The sequence below is a fragment of the Palaemon carinicauda genome, chromosome 19, assembly GCF_036898095.1.
Source record: "Palaemon carinicauda isolate YSFRI2023 chromosome 19, ASM3689809v2, whole genome shotgun sequence".
Classification (NCBI taxonomy): domain Eukaryota; kingdom Metazoa; phylum Arthropoda; class Malacostraca; order Decapoda; family Palaemonidae; genus Palaemon; species Palaemon carinicauda.
Genome location: NC_090743.1, coordinates 113725119 through 113744763, shown reverse-complemented (window position 1 = coordinate 113744763; position 19645 = coordinate 113725119). Strand labels below are relative to the sequence as shown.

At 33.8% G+C, this 19645-nt stretch overlaps 1 protein-coding gene across 1 annotated transcript; it reads right to left on the bottom strand.

Annotated features, from left to right (window-relative positions):
• Positions 1 to 2317: 2317 nt before the first annotated feature.
• Positions 2318 to 16852, bottom strand: LOC137658310 (uncharacterized). Its single transcript, XM_068392983.1, has 3 exons — positions 16709 to 16852; positions 5497 to 5602; positions 2318 to 3214 (listed from the first exon to the last, which is right to left on the bottom strand). Exons 1-3 carry the CDS (start codon positions 16728 to 16730, stop codon positions 3112 to 3114), a joined length of 231 nt encoding a protein of 76 aa, XP_068249084.1. The 5' UTR covers positions 16731 to 16852; the 3' UTR covers positions 2318 to 3111.
• Positions 16853 to 19645: the final 2793 nt, after the last annotated feature.

Here is a 19645-nt window from a genome sequence, read left to right as displayed (position 1 = left end):
TATTCAGAAAAAGGCTGCCAACTTTCTTCAGCAGGGTCACTGACTTTGTTTTAAGGAAGTGTGCTCATATATAATTACCAAAAATGCTTTACTAATGACAATTTTAACAACATTTATGACAGTTTTATAATTTTCCAGTTTCCATTTCTGCAATACTAAAATTTCAATTTGTAAGGGTACTAGTTTTCTCTTCCATATTTTGTTAATCCTGTTTTTCTATCCAGCTATCCAATTTTATTCCATCTGTTTAATTATCCTTATATTGTTCCACGTCGTTTTTTTACCTTTTTTTTCCCTGCTCTACGTAGTATTACCAGCTTGGCATATTGTAATATGCTCAAGTCATAGAAATATAAATATGAAGATTTCATATAAGTGGTATTGAATCTTTTTATATATTGCCCCCTTCGTTCTTAAAAGTAATAACTTTTTGTGTCTGTCTGTACGCAAGACTCATCCGTTCTTCTAGCAATTCCATAAACCCGACTTTCCTCCTCGTCGAATTTCATACTTTTCCTGCACGCTGTAGTATTTTCATATTCTGATACGCTCAAGTCATAGAATTATAAATATGAGGATTTAATGTACGTTATTTTGATATATATTTTTATATATTGTCCTGTTTGCCCTTTGAAGTAATAACCGTTTGTTTTTGCCCACAATACCACCTGCCTTTCCTTTAGTAATTCTATATACTCGACTCGCCTCCTAATATAAATGGTACCCATCAGTCTTTGCCATCCCTAAAGAAATGTTGCTCAACAATATAAGGAAAGTGGTTACAGAATTGTAAACGATTCTTTATACATTCTTTACAGGTCATTGTAAGTCGTAAATTTGTCTTGGGAATTGTGTTCGGATCTTGTGAATTGAACATAGGTCTTTGACTCATACCATCATTGCTACAATACGCATCGGCGTTTGTTTGTCTTCCTTAGGTACTGTTGACTTTGGCTGGCAGCCATCAGTTCTTAAATTTACTATATAGACATATAATCTCAGCCCCTAAGTATTTACATCTAGAAGGAGGAGGAGATGTTTCCATTGTGCTCGACAATGTTGTTGTTCTCTTGGAAATCCTATTACGCCAAACGAGAGATTAGAGCGAGTTTTCTCTTGTGCCAGTTGCATGTTGCACATGATTGCTCTTTTACTTTCGATACCTTATTGTTACAATTATTTTAGGATTTGCAACCGGTTGTTTAAGTCTGTTCCATGGAGGATAAACTATTTTTTCTCATGTTCTAAATGCTTTTTCGCATTGCTCCATATTTTCAGTTGTGGGTCTCCAAAGTGCCGGTTCCAATGAATTAGCATAACCCTCATTAAACAGATCTCTTGATACATCCTTGTTTTAAAGAGTATATGTTATAAGCCACTTTCTTCGTAACTCATAATTCCACTTCTTGAGTTTCCTTCCAAGGCATAAATCTGTGCAATGACTTTTTATCTTAAGGTAATTTGAATTTAGGTGGAGATCATAACACGACATCAGCTGCTTCTTGATCTCCTTTCGTGAATACTTTTCTTCCTCGTTATGCAGTAGAATTTACGAAATGTTTCTGGTGACTTCAGTAGACAAATACATTGACCGCTTTTTTCCTTAATGGGAACTATTTAAAGTTTTCTTTTGGCTGCCTCTTCTACTATTGAAGGATTTTGATTAGGTTTAATCGAAATACGAAGATAAAAACGACAATCTTTCATAAAGGGATGACACACACTCGCGCGCGCACACACACACACACAAACACACACACACACACACACACACACACACATATATATATATATATATATATATATATATATATATATATATATATATATATATATATATATATATATATATGCCCCTTTATGTATGTTTTGGGGAATGAAAGAGTACATAGATTTATATAAACGTGAATTTGTATACATTCACCAATAGCTAGAGCTCCTAATTCTTGCACAATTCATCTCAAATGTGCCTCATGTGTTGCAACATACTCATGTATGTGTGACGCACTCATTCCTTCGTACTCAAAACATCCTGCATTGCAACGTTTGCCTTTCGATGCTTTATATCGAGTGACGTCACCTGTCAGTCATAGAATTTTCTGTCTCGGGATGAACCTGATTCATCAATCATGCTCTCTCTCTCTCTCTCTCTCTCTCTCTCTCTCTCTCTCTCTCTCTCTCTCTCTCTCTCTCTCTCTCTCTCTCTCTCTCTCTCTCTCTCTCCTTTTATGTAGGAGAATGAAAATAACCACAAGAAATTGTATAATTTTATTGAATAATGATAACACAGAGAAATCGTGAACAGAAGTCACTGAAATGTCTACTGCTATCTATCAGAGGTGAAGAGACAAAGTGATTGGTTAATCCCTTTGCCATAAAAAGGCCTCTGAAAAGGGCAGCCATTCTTTTACATAGTTTTGTATTTAATATTTAAGATTTTTATCTGTTTATGTTTTGTTAGATTTTATCATTAATATTATCATCATTTTTATTATTACTGCTTTTTATGTTTTATATTTTTCTTATTTGTGTGCGATTTCTTATGTTTTATTCCCAGTCTCTGGTTATCTTACAAGATTTTCTGTTCTTTCGTATCGTGTTAAACGAGTTTTCTTTAGCTTTAAAGCTTTTAAATAATCACAAAAGGTTTATAGAATGATCTGTAAACTTTGTTTGAAACGTAAATTAAGTCAGAATTTGATATTTTTAACTCTCCTCTTTTTGTTTAGCCATTTGTTTTTGAAAAAGAAGAAAAATATGGAAATGCCTTCATTCCTCAATGAATTCGCGTCCGAAAGCAATTGTTCTATGAGAAATTTATCTTCAAAGTTTCTTCAAGATGAAAGCTTTGTTTGAGGAGTCCCGTCTTATCATCTTTATATTTATATTCATTTTCTTATTAAAGTTGATCATTTGTTTTCATCTGTGTTTCAATATATGAGTTCTTCTGGGCATGGAAAAATGGTCTTGTTCGATAATAATGGTAGTAATAATAATACTAAACCGATCCCCTCTCTCGAAAAACCCACATCCTCAGAGGGGCTACATTCGGTGAGTGGCTGAGAGGGTTAACACTGTCGGGGGGGGGGGGGGGGTTGAACTATGGCGAGGCTAGACTTGAAGCACGTAGTCGTGGGCAGAGGAACCGTCTTGGTCGGCGGGTTCTGTGTTGATCTCCACTGGGGGCGACGCCTCCACCTCCTCCTCGTATCGGCTGTGGAGAGGAAAGGTGAACGAACTATCTAGTAAAAGCTGTTAAAGAGGGAGTTGAATTAGTTGATTCTAATATCCGAGTAAGAAAGATACAAAATTGGATTATCATGGAATTCAGGTATAATGCACAAGTGAGTAATAGAGTACTCAAGTTGGTAATACAAGTTAATAAGGAGATACGTATGTGGAACACAATGGGAATATGTAAATACTTGTGTGGATAGCTATGCAAGTAGATATATGAGTCGATACCTGATTAAGTAAGTTGATACACAAGTGGATAACTGAGTAAGTTTAAATACACAGGGGAATACATTGAAGGGTGTACTATTGAAGTAGGGACATCAAATGTGTGTATATATATATATATATATATATATATATATATATATATATATATATATATAATGTGTGTGTGTATATATATATATATATATATATATATATATGTATATATATATATATATATATATATATATATATATATATATATGTGTGTGTATATATATATATATATATATATATATATGTGTATATATATATATATATATATATATATATATATATATGCATATATATATATATATTTATATATATATGATATATATACAAAATATACATTATATATACATATATACATACATACACACACACACACATATATATATATATGCGTGCGTGTGTGCGTGTCTGTTTATGTATCCTTGTTTGTATGTCTGTCTAAAGGCAGCAATGTGGATAGATTAAATAAAAAACTGAGACATCACATCTTTCATTCAATATGCTAATATTCATAAACCGATGTAATGTAATTACGTGAAGGAACATATTGTGCATACCAGAATTCGTGTGCTTTCTTTTTGCGTATTTCTAATAAAGGATCATAAGTATTTCCTGCCTTATTTCCTCATTTTTCCCGTTTAATCTGATTTCGAAATGGACGAGAGAGATTTCCTGAAATGTTCATGGACCTTTTGAAGTTATGGATGCAATTAAACTGGAGATGGAAGGAAAAAAGGAAAACGATGACTTTTTTCATTTTACATGAGAATGATCAAAGGTTTTTTCCCTTCCCTGACATTCGATTTTTGTTGGTTTCATTAAATGAAAAATACTTTCATTATTACGCTTTTCGTCCGTGTTTCATAAATGCGAGTATTTCTGGTAGCTTTTGTTTATGAATGAATTGTTAATGTCATGGATTTTTGGGAAAGGATTTTTATGAATGAAAGATTGATGTTATATTTTCAAATATTTTATTTTTTATTGAAGGGATCCTTATTTATTGGCAGTTTTTTTTTATCCACATGGTCATTTGTTCTTATGTTTTATATTTTCTATATACGTTGTATATCCATTTACATACATGTCTTAAATGCTTATGTTCTTATCCAAAATTCTACCCAAAATAGGCCAGATAGGCTGCTTACCATGACTAAAGAGTCTCTTCTACCCTTACCAAGAGGAAAGTAGCCACTGAACAATTACAGTGCAGTAGTTAAGACCCTTGATTGGAAGAATTGTTTGGTAATCTCAGTGTTGTCAGGTGTATGAGGACAGAGGAGAATGTGAGAGGAATAGGGCAAACTATTCTGTGTATGTGTAGGCAAAGAAAAAAAATTAGCAGTAACGAGAGAGAGGGATCCAATGTAGTACTTTCTGGCTAGTTAAAGGATCCAATAACTCTCTTAGCAGTAGTATCTCAACGAGTGGCTGTTGGCCTGGCAAACTTACCACCTCTAAATTGAGATTATCAAGAGAGAAAAGTTTCCTGCCAACAAGTAATGATTGATTATTGATCCTGAATGAAATATTATGAGGGAAGTCAGCTGAATAAAACAATATCTCTTGAAACTAAAGGAAAGTGTTCGGGTATAAACTTAGTTGGGTAATGCGATAGGAAACATTAGCTCGTGTTCGACGTACTATTTGGGGATAAACAGTAATTGAGAGCTAAATTGGAGTAGTTCCCTTCAAAAATAATTATTTATTGCTTTTATATACTGTAATTTTGTAAAGATTAGATACCACAAGACGTAGTAGAATAGGGAACAGCATAGATAATGAAGCTAATTATCAATTGATTTTTGATATCGAAAGTAATTGTTATTAGGTTCAACTAATTCACACAAGAGACATGGAAGGTAAGAATTTAGTCCATTTGACAGGAATGGATTGGATGTTTACTGAGAGAAGAAAGAAAGTGGACAAAATTCTAGTGAAGTCATTTGAGACTTCAAAATTGGTGTTATGAAAAGGGAATTGTTTGTGGATGGTCATTACCTGTCGTAGGAATCCTCCCTGGCTTCTAGTAAGGCCTCCTTGGCTTCTAGTTTCTTCTTGTAGACGAGCAGGAGATGCAAGAAGCCCAGGCTTATCAACATCCCACCTGTTGAGAAACAAGATAACACTAATGAGATTTTTGTTTATTTATATCCGAAATTGGTATTTGATTTTTTATAAAGACAAATAGGATGATATTATTGTTAGCTGAAGAATAAATTGAATAAACTCGAATTAAAGGAAAAGTATATTTTCCGCTTCGCGATTAGTTTTAAATAAAGACAAATAGGGTGGTTTTACTTTTAGCTTAAGAATAAATAGATAAAGGGAAAAGTGACAATTCTAGAACTTTAAGAAAGAAGGTAGAATTATATTTAAATAAGGGAAGAGCTCCATCATTATCTAATATATATATATATATATATATATATATATATATATATACATATATATATATGTATTTATATACTGTATATATATATATATATATATATATATATATATATATATATATATATATATATATATATATATATATATATATATATATGTATAGTCTTGTTGAATACTGATGCGTATATGAATATATAATGTCTACTTTTTGAAGACGAACTAGTTTCCCATAAAATACAGTATTGAGTATTGCACATTTGCATAGAACCACACATGACCACCCATCACCATAATCATCATCATATACTAAAGCAACTGAAATTGTTTAAGGAGTCGTTAGCAGTTTGCTTCTCTTAACGACCTTTGTTGATCGTTCTATTCGAGAGGAAACTTCTGCCAAATACTGGCTCCCTCTCGAAATACGATGGTAATTTGGCTCTTTGTGTGTAATAAGGATGGTGCAGTGTGGAAGAATCTCTCTCTCTCTCTCTCTCTCTCTCTCTCTCTCTCTCTCTCTCTCTCTCTCTCTCTCTCTCTCTCTCTCCTAGAAATGTTTTTCTCGTACGACCAAATAGTATCTCAAAGAAATGTATCAAGTTTGGGTATCGTAGAATATTTTATTGAAACCATTGGAAGCAAATCAAAACATCATATTCTATTTTACTTTGGAATGAAGAATTAAATTTATAAAATTCATCTCAAGTGTTCTTTCATCTTGCTTTTATGATATGAAATATCTATAGCGTAGAGTGTTTTTTATTCTTGAAATAAATGTTAATATTTCTATGGGCAAACCATGAAAATAATTGTATCGTTTGCTAATGATTATATTCCCCAAAAAGCACTTGAAGCACCATGTATTAGTCCATGGGACCAGTCATGAGGTCCTCCCCGGTCCCAGTGATTTTTGCCAATTGGCACAAATTCAATACATAGATATGCAATCCATCCCTGAGTTTACATATTTCGGTGTGATAGGTGTTTAGAAAGGATAGGGAGTCTCGTCTAGATGTTGAAATGACCGCCTTTCTAGCTATGATTAAAAGTACTTTCCGAATCCCCCTACGTGTGATACATTTTGACTTTAATTCGTGTTAGAAGACTAAGAGGTGGGAATATAATAATATAGTCATAACAAATAAAGTGACTTTTTAGGCAAAGTCTGAGCTGCCATAGGTGGAGGTTGAAAGTTTTGTATAATCCATGAGAACTACATATTCTTGTAGGGGGTGGGGGGGAACTCCTGCTAAGTTTTCCACCAGGAAATCCTGTCCTCCTTTAGGATCAGCATGAAATCCTTTTTAGTATGATTACCCCGTCAGCCTTCTTCAAAGGACTTTTCCCACTTGAAATATTTGCTGAAAAACTTCATATTTATAGATTAAGTGATCCCAGTCTTTAGTGTGTCTGTGGCCACGCCAGATACGTAAGCTAATCAATCATTAATGAATACATCCTGATCTACGACTCTATGATGGTATATCATTAACTATCAATGTTGATTTGTTTTAGTCTTATTATATTGCCAAAATTTCGTTAGTCAAGATTCATTAAAGTAAAACAATTTGTCTTTAAAAAGTGTAAAATAGAATTAGACAAATGTTCATACTAAATGTTTTCCTTATTTTAATTTTGCTTTTCGATTTTATCTGTTATGAAGGATATTAGATGGAGATGGTTTTGGCATGCTTTTCGCACTCCCTAGAGAGAATGCTTCACCAAACTTTCAACTGGGCTCCCGCAAGGCACTAGAAGAGTTGGAAGTCCCAGGCCTACATGGCTGAGGACTATGAAACGTGAAGTAGGAGATGGTGAATGGAAAAGTTTTAATTTAAAAGCTAAAGATAGAGACGACTGGCGAAATCTAACAGAGGCCCTTTGCGTCAAAAGACGTAGAAGAAGATGATGATGATGATGATGATGATGAAGGATAATTAGTAGTTAAAGAAATCCGATCTTTTCTTTTTTCTTTAATTATTGTACTTTTATCTTTTGTTTATTTTATTCTCAATAACTCTACGTCTATCTACGCAAGAGAAAGTCTTAATATAACGCCTAGCTCATCCACACCATGTAAATATCAGGAAATTTTTTTTCAAGGCGCGAAATACTTCTTGATGATATATCGGTGTATTTGGAAGCACTAAGTAAGTTTGGGGTTTTCAAGATAAGTCGATTTTGGTAACTCAAAACTCAAGTCATAGGTTTCTTTTTCGTAGAATGTATAGTAGTAGTAGTAGTAGTAGTAGTAGTAGTAGTAGTAGTAGTAGTAGTAGTAGTAATCTCACTCTATCCATCGAATTTATTTCAGAATTCATTGATGCCTTTCCATTACCCAACCTCTGAATTACCTTCATTGCATCCTCGGTTTTGTTTTCCAATAGCAATGTAATACTTGTACTAACTCTTTCAAGTCTTGTTTCCTTTGGCCCTTAAACAATGAAATGTTCTGAAATTGTTGAGCTCCTTCCCCCGCCTCCTCCCCCTCCCCCTCCCTTTCATCCCTTAACTGGACACCCCTTCCCCTCCGTCAGTGTCTGTCATCTCTCTCTCTCTGGATTTCATTCTGTAAAACCACCTGAACGTCCCCCACCCAATTTGAATATCCCCCCGCCCCCTTCCCCTCCCCCGTGAAACTTGCGAAGTAAACTTACCTTTGGGAATTTATTCAGTAATTAATAGAAACTCTCTCTCTCTCTCTCTCTCTCTCTCTCTCTCTCTCTCTCTCTCTCTCTCTCTCTCTCTCTCTCGAAGCAGGACGTTTTCCGGCCATGGCTTTAGTGACATCTGCGATTAAATGAACTGTGTTTGTATTTTCACGTCAAGGTTCGAAAGGTTAATTTGGCATTGCGTTGCAAGGCTCTGTTTTTGTTTACTGGATGCGTTCCCTACGCATTTGTTCTGCATTGCGTCGTTTTGTATGCAGTGGACATTGAAGTTTCTTTTTGTAGGTTAGTAGCAGAGAGGTGTTTTTTCTGTCACACAAAACAGATTTAACCACATATTTACTCATTGCTGAAATCAGTGAAAAAAGTTATTGACCGGAGGTTTGTGTTTGGAACTCTTTAAACACATTAGTTGAGTTTGATATACTTTGGAAACATTGTGAGATTTTTTATATATTAAGATGATATAAACTAAAGATTATTTAGCGTCCGTTTATGCAGTATTTATTTACTGACTTGACTATACACATATGCAAATAGGGCTATTACCCATATTGCAACATGGAGAACATATGGAGCTATTTTACGAGTGGCTTCTGCGGTATTTTCACAATCGGACTACCTTTAACAATCTTTGTAATAGTATAATAGGTTGTGGATGTAGATGGCAATGATGAATTTATTTTTATTTTGATAAGTTTAAAATACGGGTATTTTATGATAGTGATCTTGATGCCTTTCGAAAATTATCATTTTACTAACATGGCCCTCCCCTGTAGTTTTATCGTTCCAGAGGGCATGGGCATTAGAGGGTCATTAGTTTGCCCGCTGATATGTCTTCGCATTTGTGTATTTCATATTTGCCTTAGACGTTATTGATCGTGTGTGATTTTGGATGACAGTTTATTGACTAATAAATCGTTTAGCTTTTTTCTCCCATGTTGAATGATATCATCCGAATCTGTGGAAAGTTCCAGTCCCCTGTCCCACCTCACCTCCTACCCCATCTACTCAAGTTCTTCCTTTCATCCCCCTCTATCCCTAAACTCCCTATCCCCAAGGTCCCCCTCGTAATCCTTTTGCCTCTTCAATATTTGAATTGCACCTCTACGTATACAGTATCCCTCAGGAATGTCCGTCGACCACCTCTTTCGACTGGCGTCCTTTGAAAATCTAGTTGCAGAAGTCCTTTGCGTCCTCTGAACGTGTGGAAACCTAATTCTCCTTCCCGTACTTTCTCATTTAGCCCTTTGAAACGGCTGTTCATTGCCTTAGGGGCTGGTGACAAAATTACCTGACTTGTCCTTTTCATTCCCAGGCAAAAGATGCTCGGAGGAACGTTACATATTTTTACTCACATCCCTCGGGTGCATTTCAGCATAAGTTGAGTTTACCAAAATGTTTTTTTTTTTTAATTTATTATTATTATTATTATTATTATTATTATTATTATTATTATTATTATTTAAAGCTCATAAGACAGCAAACAGTAATTCGAAAAAGTAAATTACAGAAAAAAAAAAATTAAAGAACCAAAATTTTTTATTCATTTTTTTTTTCGATATAGTCACGTAGACAGAGAAAGATGTTAAGGCATATGACACAGGCTTCAAGAATTAATATGTATATATATATATATATATATATATATATTATATGTGTGTGTGTATATATATATATATGTATATATATACATATATATACATACATATATATATATATATATATATATATATATATATATAGTATATATGTATATATATACATATATATATATATATATATATATATATGTATGTATGTATGTATATATATACAAGTATATACACATATATATGTATATATTCATATACATATGTAAATTTAAGTTGTTTTTAAGAATTAACTTTTTATTTCACGTCTTTTCGTTACAAAGTCTTATGTAAGGTGTTTGAGAGTGTTATGTGACCATATGAGATAGGAACAAGGGCTTATGTAATGTTCTTTTATATTTTTTATGAGGTATTGCATCATGTTTGAGAGAAAATTTGCAATTTTTATAAGCCATGTGCTTTGGAAGATTCCCGAAAATCCTATTGTTAGGCTCTTATCTTTTTTTTTTTTTTTCCGAGAACGGTGGGTGGGTGGAGCTGGCTGGGGAGGGTTGCCGTAAGCGTGGTTGGTTCTCCTGTTTGATATGTGATAGTTGGAATTTCTGGTGTCGCTGTTAGGCCAACTCCTCAAGCTTCTCAGATCTTTTGGAGTATTCTGGAAGTAGCTAAGTTTCATATAAAGGCTACCCAGGGATGCATAGATCAGATAGAGAATCCCAGCTGTAAGTTATAGCCATCTCCCCCTCTCTCTCTCTTATACGCATCTCAGTATATTGTTTTAAAAGTGTTCAGTGACATATCAAAATTTTGGTGTGATGGGGTTTTGTAAACAGAGTATTTATATAAATTCTCTTAGTTTATGTAAATGGCCCTATACTAAGGTGAAAGGTATTTGTATCTTGATCTAGTAATCTGTTTTCATTAGGTATCAAACTTAAATATTGTATTCAAATGTGATTTCAAGTGAAACAAGTGATTGTATTTTATTTTTGTAAAGTGTGTTTTATCAATCACCAGTGTTTAAATTAGTATTCGTTCGTATCCTGTAAAGAATCATAGTAAGAAGTGGTTTTAAATAAGTCTTAAGAATAATTACCCAGTTTTGTTTTGAGTGTACTTAAGAGACCTTTGGATATTCAGTGTTTTATATTTTGCTGTCTTGGAGTTATATAACTGTCTCAGAGTTTGTGTATTAATATTTACAAGTGTAACAGTTTTAATGTAAAAGAAAACAGGTGAGTTTGGATCTCGCGAGTTGTATAGCTTGCCAGTCATAATATATATTATATTATATGTTTGGTTCCAAGACACGTGACCAATGTATATATATATATATATATATATATATATATATATATATATATATATATATATATATATATATATATACATACCAAGGCACTTCCCCAATTTTGGGGGGTAGCCCACATCAAACAAATGAAACAGAGAAGGGGACCTCTCCTCTACGTTCCTCCCAGCCTGGCAAGGGACTCAACCGAGTTCGGCCGGTACTGCTAGGGGTGCCACAGCCCACCCTTCCCCCGTTATCCACCACAGATGAAGCTTCATAACACTGAATCCCCTACTGCTGATACCTCCGCGGTCATCCAAGGCACCGGAGGAAGCAGCAGGGCCTACCGGAACTGCGTTACAATCGCTCGCCATTCATTCCTATTTCTAGCACGGTCTCTTGCCTCTCTCACATCTATCCTCCTATCACCCAGAGCTTCCTTCACTCCATCCATCCACCCAAACCTTGGCCTTCCTCTTGTACCATCAACTCTTGCATTCATCACCTTCTTTAGCAGACAGCCATTTTCCATTCTCTCAACATGGCCAAACCACCTCAAAACATTCATATCCACTCTAGCTGCTAATTCATTTCTTACACCCGTTCTCACCCTCACTATTTCATTCCTAACCCTATCTACTCGAGATACACCAGCCATCCTCCTTAGACATTTCATCTCAAACACATTCAATTTTTGTCTCTCTGTCACTTTCATTCCCCACAACTCCGATCCATACATCACAGTTGGTACAATCACTTTCTCATATAGAACTCTCTTTACATTCATGCCCAACCCTCTATCATTTACTACTCCCTTAACTGCCCCCAACACTTTGCATCCTTCATTCACTCTCTTGACGTACATCTGCTTCCACTCCACCATTTGCTTCAACAACAGACACCAAGTATTTCAACTGATCCACCTCCTCAAGTAACTCTCCATTCAACATCACATTCAACCTCGCACCACCTTCCCTTCTCGTACATCTCATAACCTTACTCTTACGCACATTAACTCTCAACTTCCTTCTCTCACACACCCTTCCAAATTCTGTCACCAATCGGCCAAGCTTCTATTCCGCGTCTGCAACCAGTACAGTATCATCTGCAAACAACTGATTTACCTCCCATTCATGGTCATTCTCATCTACCAGTTTCAATCCTTGTCCAAGCACTCGAACATTCACTTCTCTCACCACTCCATCAACATACAAGTTAAACAACCAAAGCGACATCACACATCCCTGTCTCAGCCCCTCTCTCACTGGAAACCAATCGCTCACTTCATTTCCTATCCTAACATACGCATTACTACCATTGTAGAAACTTTTCACTGCTTGCAACAACCTTCCACCAATTCCATATAACCTCATCACATTCCACATTGCTTCCCTATCAACTCTATCATACGCTTTCTCCAGATCCATAAACGCAACATACACCTCCTTACCCTTTTGCTAAATATTTCTCGCATATCTGCCTAACTGTAAAAATCTGATTCATACAACTCCTACCTCTTCTAAAACCACCCTGTACTTCTAATATTGCATTCTCTATTTTATCCTTTATATATATATATATATATATATATATATATATATATATGTGTGTCTGTGGTAATAGGTAATAGGTAATAGGTTTGCTATCGTAGCTATCATTTGTGGGATTTCCGATATGATCTCGCATGAAACATACTGTATAAAGAAATATATATATATATATATATATATATATATATATATATATATATATATATATACAGTATATATATTTATAATTATATTTATATACATGTGTGTGTTTTTGTGTGTGTGAGACATTACCATTGGTGTTTGAATACTCTAATGTTTTGAAAGTGCGTGAGTGTTGTATATCTACTTTTACATACACGTAACAAATACGTAATGTAACACACATCATTAATTAAACAATACGCTTATATATTACAGTCATCTTCATTCAAGTATTTCATCGTGTATCTGGAGAAAAGAAACGAACCTCCTTCTACCCCATTGAATGAATGAATATCTGTCATTATCATTGCACCATTGAGTCATTGCATTAACTAGAATATGACTCCCGTCTCATCACTCCAAGTTTTCCAGACCTCAATAAATGATGACGCCATAAATAGGAAGACCACATCATCACTCAATCGTCCAGCCCGGGTTCTCATGTATGAAGAAAAAGGGGTCACGAAGTATCAAGGGGGGGGGGTTGTTTTGGGTGTTTGCAATTTTGAGTCAGTTTGGTTTCGCTATTTGCGACTTGTTGGATTCCAGTTAGGATGGTTTGGGAAGCTCAAATTATTATTATTATAATTATTATTATTATTATTATTATTACTTGCTAGGCTACAACCCTATTTGGAGAAAGCATGATGCTATAAGCTTAGGGGCTCCAACAGGGAAAATAGCCCAGTGAGGAAAGGAAACTTAAGGAAAAATAAAATATTTCAAGAAGAGTTAACATTAAATTAAATACCCTTAGAAAAACTTTAGACATATGCACAAGTACGTACACATATAGATTTGTGTATTTACACACACACACACACACACATATATATATATATATATATATATATATATATATATATATATATATATATATGTTTATATATATGAACTTGAATTGATAATTACTATTAAACGCATAAAATATCCATATCAGCATTTTTGGTAAATATAACAAAACTTTGATTCTCTCTCTCTCTCTCTCTCTCTCTCTCTCTCTCTCTCTCTCTCTCTCTCTCTCTCAAAAGCTGCTGTTTCATACTGTAAAATATATAGAATTTTAAAAGGAATAACGAAAACTATTAGCATCAAAGAATATTTGTAAAGTTTTGTTGCATTAAAGTTTAAGGTTATCGAAATTCTTTGCAGTTTTTGCATTCATGCATTGAGAGTTGCATCTTTTTACTTTCACACTTAATTTAAACTTGAGTAATTTGTAATTCAAGTTGTGGAGAGTCGGGAACTTGTATTCTTGTGTTCTCTTAAGTCAAAGGTTTTAAAATTATGCTAATTACGAGCACTGCAAATTTCAATTTATATTTTATCTTATTTTTAATATCTATAGTTGTGTTGTGCAAGTTTTCGTAATTAACATAGCAATATAATGTTTCGATTACTAGAAAGGTTTGCGTTTGTAGATATCCTCTGTAGGTTGATAAAGACGTCCATAAGATAACTTTGGAAGTACAGAGGAAGAAAGAGAAATCACACATTTCGTAGGTGGAGTTCATGAAATATTGATCAAAGCGGTTGTTTGACGTTGTTACTGTTTGTAGAATTATTTATTGTTAATTTGCACTCCTCATATATTTATTTCCTTATTTCCTTTCCTCACTGGGCTATTTTTCACTGTTGGAGCATTTGGGCTTATAGCATCTTGCTTTTCCAACTAGGGTTGTAGCTTGGCTAGTAATACTAATAATAATAATAATAATAATAATAATAATAATAATAATAATAATGACTGTGATGTTTAAAAGCTTGACGAGGTGCCAGCTTAGGTAGCAGCTTATAAGACAAGATAGTGTTGTCTTCATTATTTGGTACAGTTATTTATTTGTGCTGTTTTAACTCTTTAATAATGTGAGGATTCCGACTTTGACAGAGTACTAGGAGCTGGTTGATAAGTAAATATGATTTCTTAGAATGTATTTGCTGTTTAATTCAGATTGGAAGAATCTTACTTAAAAGTGATTTAGAATTTTATTTTTATTTGTAAACCGAGAAATTTTTCACTTAATTTAGACATTCAGATTTATTATGTATATATGTATATATATATATATATATATATATATATATATATATATGATTAAGTTTGTTCATGAGCATAGCAAGTGCAAAGTTAATGTTAATGAAGTCTTAACAAATGAATTTCCAGTGAACGGTGGAGTACTCCAAGGGAATGTGTTGTCACCTATGTTGTTTATCCTCCTCATGGATTTTTTAATGCGTGGAACAGTCAGGGAAGGTGGAGAAGGATTGGACTGGATTGGTGATAGGAATTTAGCAGACCTAGAGTATGCTAATGATGCTGTCCTTGTTAGCAGAACACCACAGGATTTGCAATGCTTGCTTATTGAATACATGAAATATCACACGAGGTTGGGCTGAAGGTAAATAGAAAAAAGACAGATGATGAGAACGGAATATGCAATGGAGGATGAAATATCATTTGAAGGAGAAAGGATGAATGAGGTGGAATCATTTAGGTATTTAGGAGCTATGATCTCTAATTCATTGTCTATAGAATTGGAGTTTAACGAAAGACTGAAAAAAGCAATTCAGACAATGACTAGGTCAAGTAAAATTTGAAAATCAAATTCCCTGAAATTACATTTAAAAATCAGGCTATATATCAGTTTAGTAAGATCACTGTTAATGTATGGACATGAGTCGTGGTATGACAATGAAACAATATCCAACAGATTTTGTAGATTTGAGAACAAATCCCACAGAAGAGAATTTAGAGTTAAATGGTGGGACAGGATTCGAAATGAAACTAAAAGAGAGATTACTCAGGTGCCATATGTGGATGAGATCATGGTGAAGGGTAGATGGCGATGGTTTGGGAATGCTCTTCGCACTCCCCAAGAGAAATTAGTTCACCAAACTTCTGTTGGGCTCCACAAGGCACTAGAAGAGTTGAAAGATCCAGGACTATTAAGCGTGAAGTAGATGATGAATGGAGAAGTATTAAATTAAAAGCTCAATATAGAGACGACTGGCGAAATCTAACCGAGGCCCTTTGCTTCTTACGGGAGAAAACGGGAACAAGATACGGGAATTTGTGATCCCAGCATAATGCACTTAATGCAGAGGGAGGTGGAATGAGATTCTCAACTTGGCTAAAAGTTTAACAGTACTTATGTGTTTTTATATTAATATACATAAACACGCACACTGTATACATATACAGACATATATATATATATATATATATATATACACACACACACACATATGTGTGTGTACTCTTGAATGATTATTTTTCTTCAATTATTTTTATGGTATTCTTTAAACCAAAGTTTTACGATAGAAAATACCATTAGTAACCAATTCATGATACAATACTTTTATCTTATATTCAGAGTATGGCTGAGTAATCAAGTAATCTTTTACCCTTACTCCTGCTCAAAAACATACACTAGAAAAGTCAGCTTTGGTTTTCCTTTCGAAATGTCGCTTGAAACTCAAGTTGTGGTGAAGGAAGGAATGAAGCCGTAGATGCGTCCGGTTGCTTTGCGGACTTACCGGCGGCCAGTGTGAGCCGCATCTTGATGTGCGGTTTGATGAGGACGGCTCCGGCACAGATCCAGTAGGCAAGGGCCTTCTTCCACGTGTCGAACCACAGGACTCTCGACCAACAGTGCAGCAGGCCGCTGTTCTCGCTCCTGGTCGGGGGAAGACAAAGAGAAAGAACAAAATTAGAATTTATTTGGAAAAGTTAAATCGATATTCAATTTGTTGTCTTTTTTTTTTTTTCCTTTTTTTTTTTTTTTTTTTTTTTTTTTTTTATCACAAGCTAATATTACTCTTATACTTCTTAGTTCAGATTTTATGAAAGTTTTCTTCGGAAATGAAGAAAAAGAGAGGTAATCAGAAGGACGTTTTTGTAAAATGCTTTTGTTTTTATGAGCGGAGAATACAAAAATTCATGTTTGTATAACCTAAATTCTCTTCATTTTTTAATGCTAACGAGTTTTTGTAGTAGTTAAAAGAGCTGCAAATTGCTTGCGCTGTCAAAAAGATATCTTTGTTGAAAAAGATCAGCAGCAGTGATGACATTTTTAATTAATTCAGTATGAATATTTAAGAACAGGTTTCATAATTTTCCATATTTATATTCAAAATGTTCAAATCCTTTGAATAAAGATTTCATGTTCTCTTTTTATGTAGAGTCTGCCTTTTGACAAAAGTTTTTTTTTAATTCTGAAATATAGTTTGACAAATAAAAAACACCTCTGGAAGAATGTTTCACTCAGCAGTTTATTTTATTACGGATTAACTTTTAATGGGAAATTATTACATATCCTGGATAAAAAATAGTTTTACAATAATATTTACTGAAACAGCATTTTCGTAATTTTAATTGCCCGAAATGAATGGAAGGTTGGTAAATCCAGGGAAATTAGAATAAATGAATCTGCACTAAAAGAAAAGAAATTGATGTTTTATACTTTTATTTTGAATTTCAATGTAAATTCTAAAAGTGATTGAAGAACTTGTTCCTAAATTGAAACTTACTCTTTATTGGACTATATGAATCAGCATCAGAGTTTGATATTGAATTGGACATTGTTTTATTTGTTGCCTGATAATCATAGAGTCGGGGATTAAGTATTCCTCCTCAGGTATTACTTAACAAGAAAAATTACCATCAACATGGAGTTAGGGAAGGTTCTTAAATCGTAATATGAAATTTGTGTTATCTATCATTAACTTGTGTTTCACCAAAGCAAGACATGAGGAGATCATATTGTTACATGTTTCTCTTTCTTCCTTGAGGCAAGAGTATATTTATTTTTTTATTTATTTTTTTTAATAAATAGCCGTGACAGGAAGCGGTTTCATCCAAGTGTCTTGTGATTTTTTTTAGAAGTAAATTTTATGAATATCACGTTTTATAGTTTTGTCACTAAATCTCACGCGACTTTCTAGATCATCACGTGTACCTTAAATATATATATATATATATATATATATATATATATATATATATATATATATATATATATATATATATATATATATATATATATATATATATATATATATATGCTAAATTTTGTACATTTAGACGTGTCTTTCATATTCAAATAAGTCATATACTCCTCCTAATATTTGTATCTTCATACCATCTACAGTATACGGTATGTCACTGTTATCTCAGTTTTTTCGGGTCCTGGTCCGATTCCCCAGCTGCTCAAAAGCTATTGACTTTAAGTTGATTCCCCCTTGGGTCTCTGATCCCGAGGTTTAGAGAGAATCAAGATATTAGGAATATAATATATGGCTTACTTGAATATATATATATATATATATATATATATATATATATATATATATATATATATATATACACACACATATATATATACATATATATGTATATATATATATATATATATATATATACACACATATATATATACATATATATATATATATATATATATATATATATATATATATATATATACACACATAGTATATATGTGGATGCACTTGTATATATATGCACACATATATATATATATTTATGTATATGTATGTATATATATATATATATATATATATATGTAAATGAACAAGATCGAAGTGTTTTAATAGGATTTTCCCTTTTACTGGAAGAACTTTCCCCATTGTTTTCATATTTATTTATTCCCCTTTAAGCTGGGTCTTTCCTTAGAAACCTTCTCTACCTCAAAGAGCTAAAAGGGGATGCCCCTCCGGGCGAATCCTTAATTAAGTTGGATGTCTGAGATTCAATGTTGGGTTGGATCGAGTCTCTTATCTTCAAGAAGGGTTTATGAAGAGAGAGAGAGAGAGAGAGAGAGAGAGAGAGAGAGAGAGAGAGAGAGAGTTTAATCAGTATGATTCTGGATTTATTGACAATCATCATCATCATCTTCATCTCCTACGCCTATTGAAGCAAAGGGCCTCGGTTAAATTTTGCCCGTCGTCTCTATCTTGAACTTTTAAATCAATACTTCTCCAGTCATCATCATCTACTTCACGCTTCATAGTCCTCAGCCATGTAGGCATGGGTCTTCCAACTCTTCTAGTGCCTTATGGAGCCCGGTCGAAAGTTTGGTGAACTAATCTCTCTTGGGGAGGGGGAATTGCATGCCCATACCATCTCCATCTACCCCTCACCATGATCTCATCCACATATGGCATTCGAATAATCTCTTATAGTTTCATTTATAATCCATTCAACTCCAAATGTTCTTCTGATGGCTTTGTTCTCAAATCTACAAAATTTGTTGAATATTGTTTCATTGTCATATCTAAGACTCGTGTCCATACATTAACACCGGTCTCACTAAACTGATATATAGTCTGATTATTATTATTATTATTATTATTATTATTATTATTATTATTATTACCGGCCAAGCTAAAACCTTAGTTAGAAAAGCAGAATGCTACAAGCCCAAGGGCTCCAACAGGGAAAATAGCTCAGCG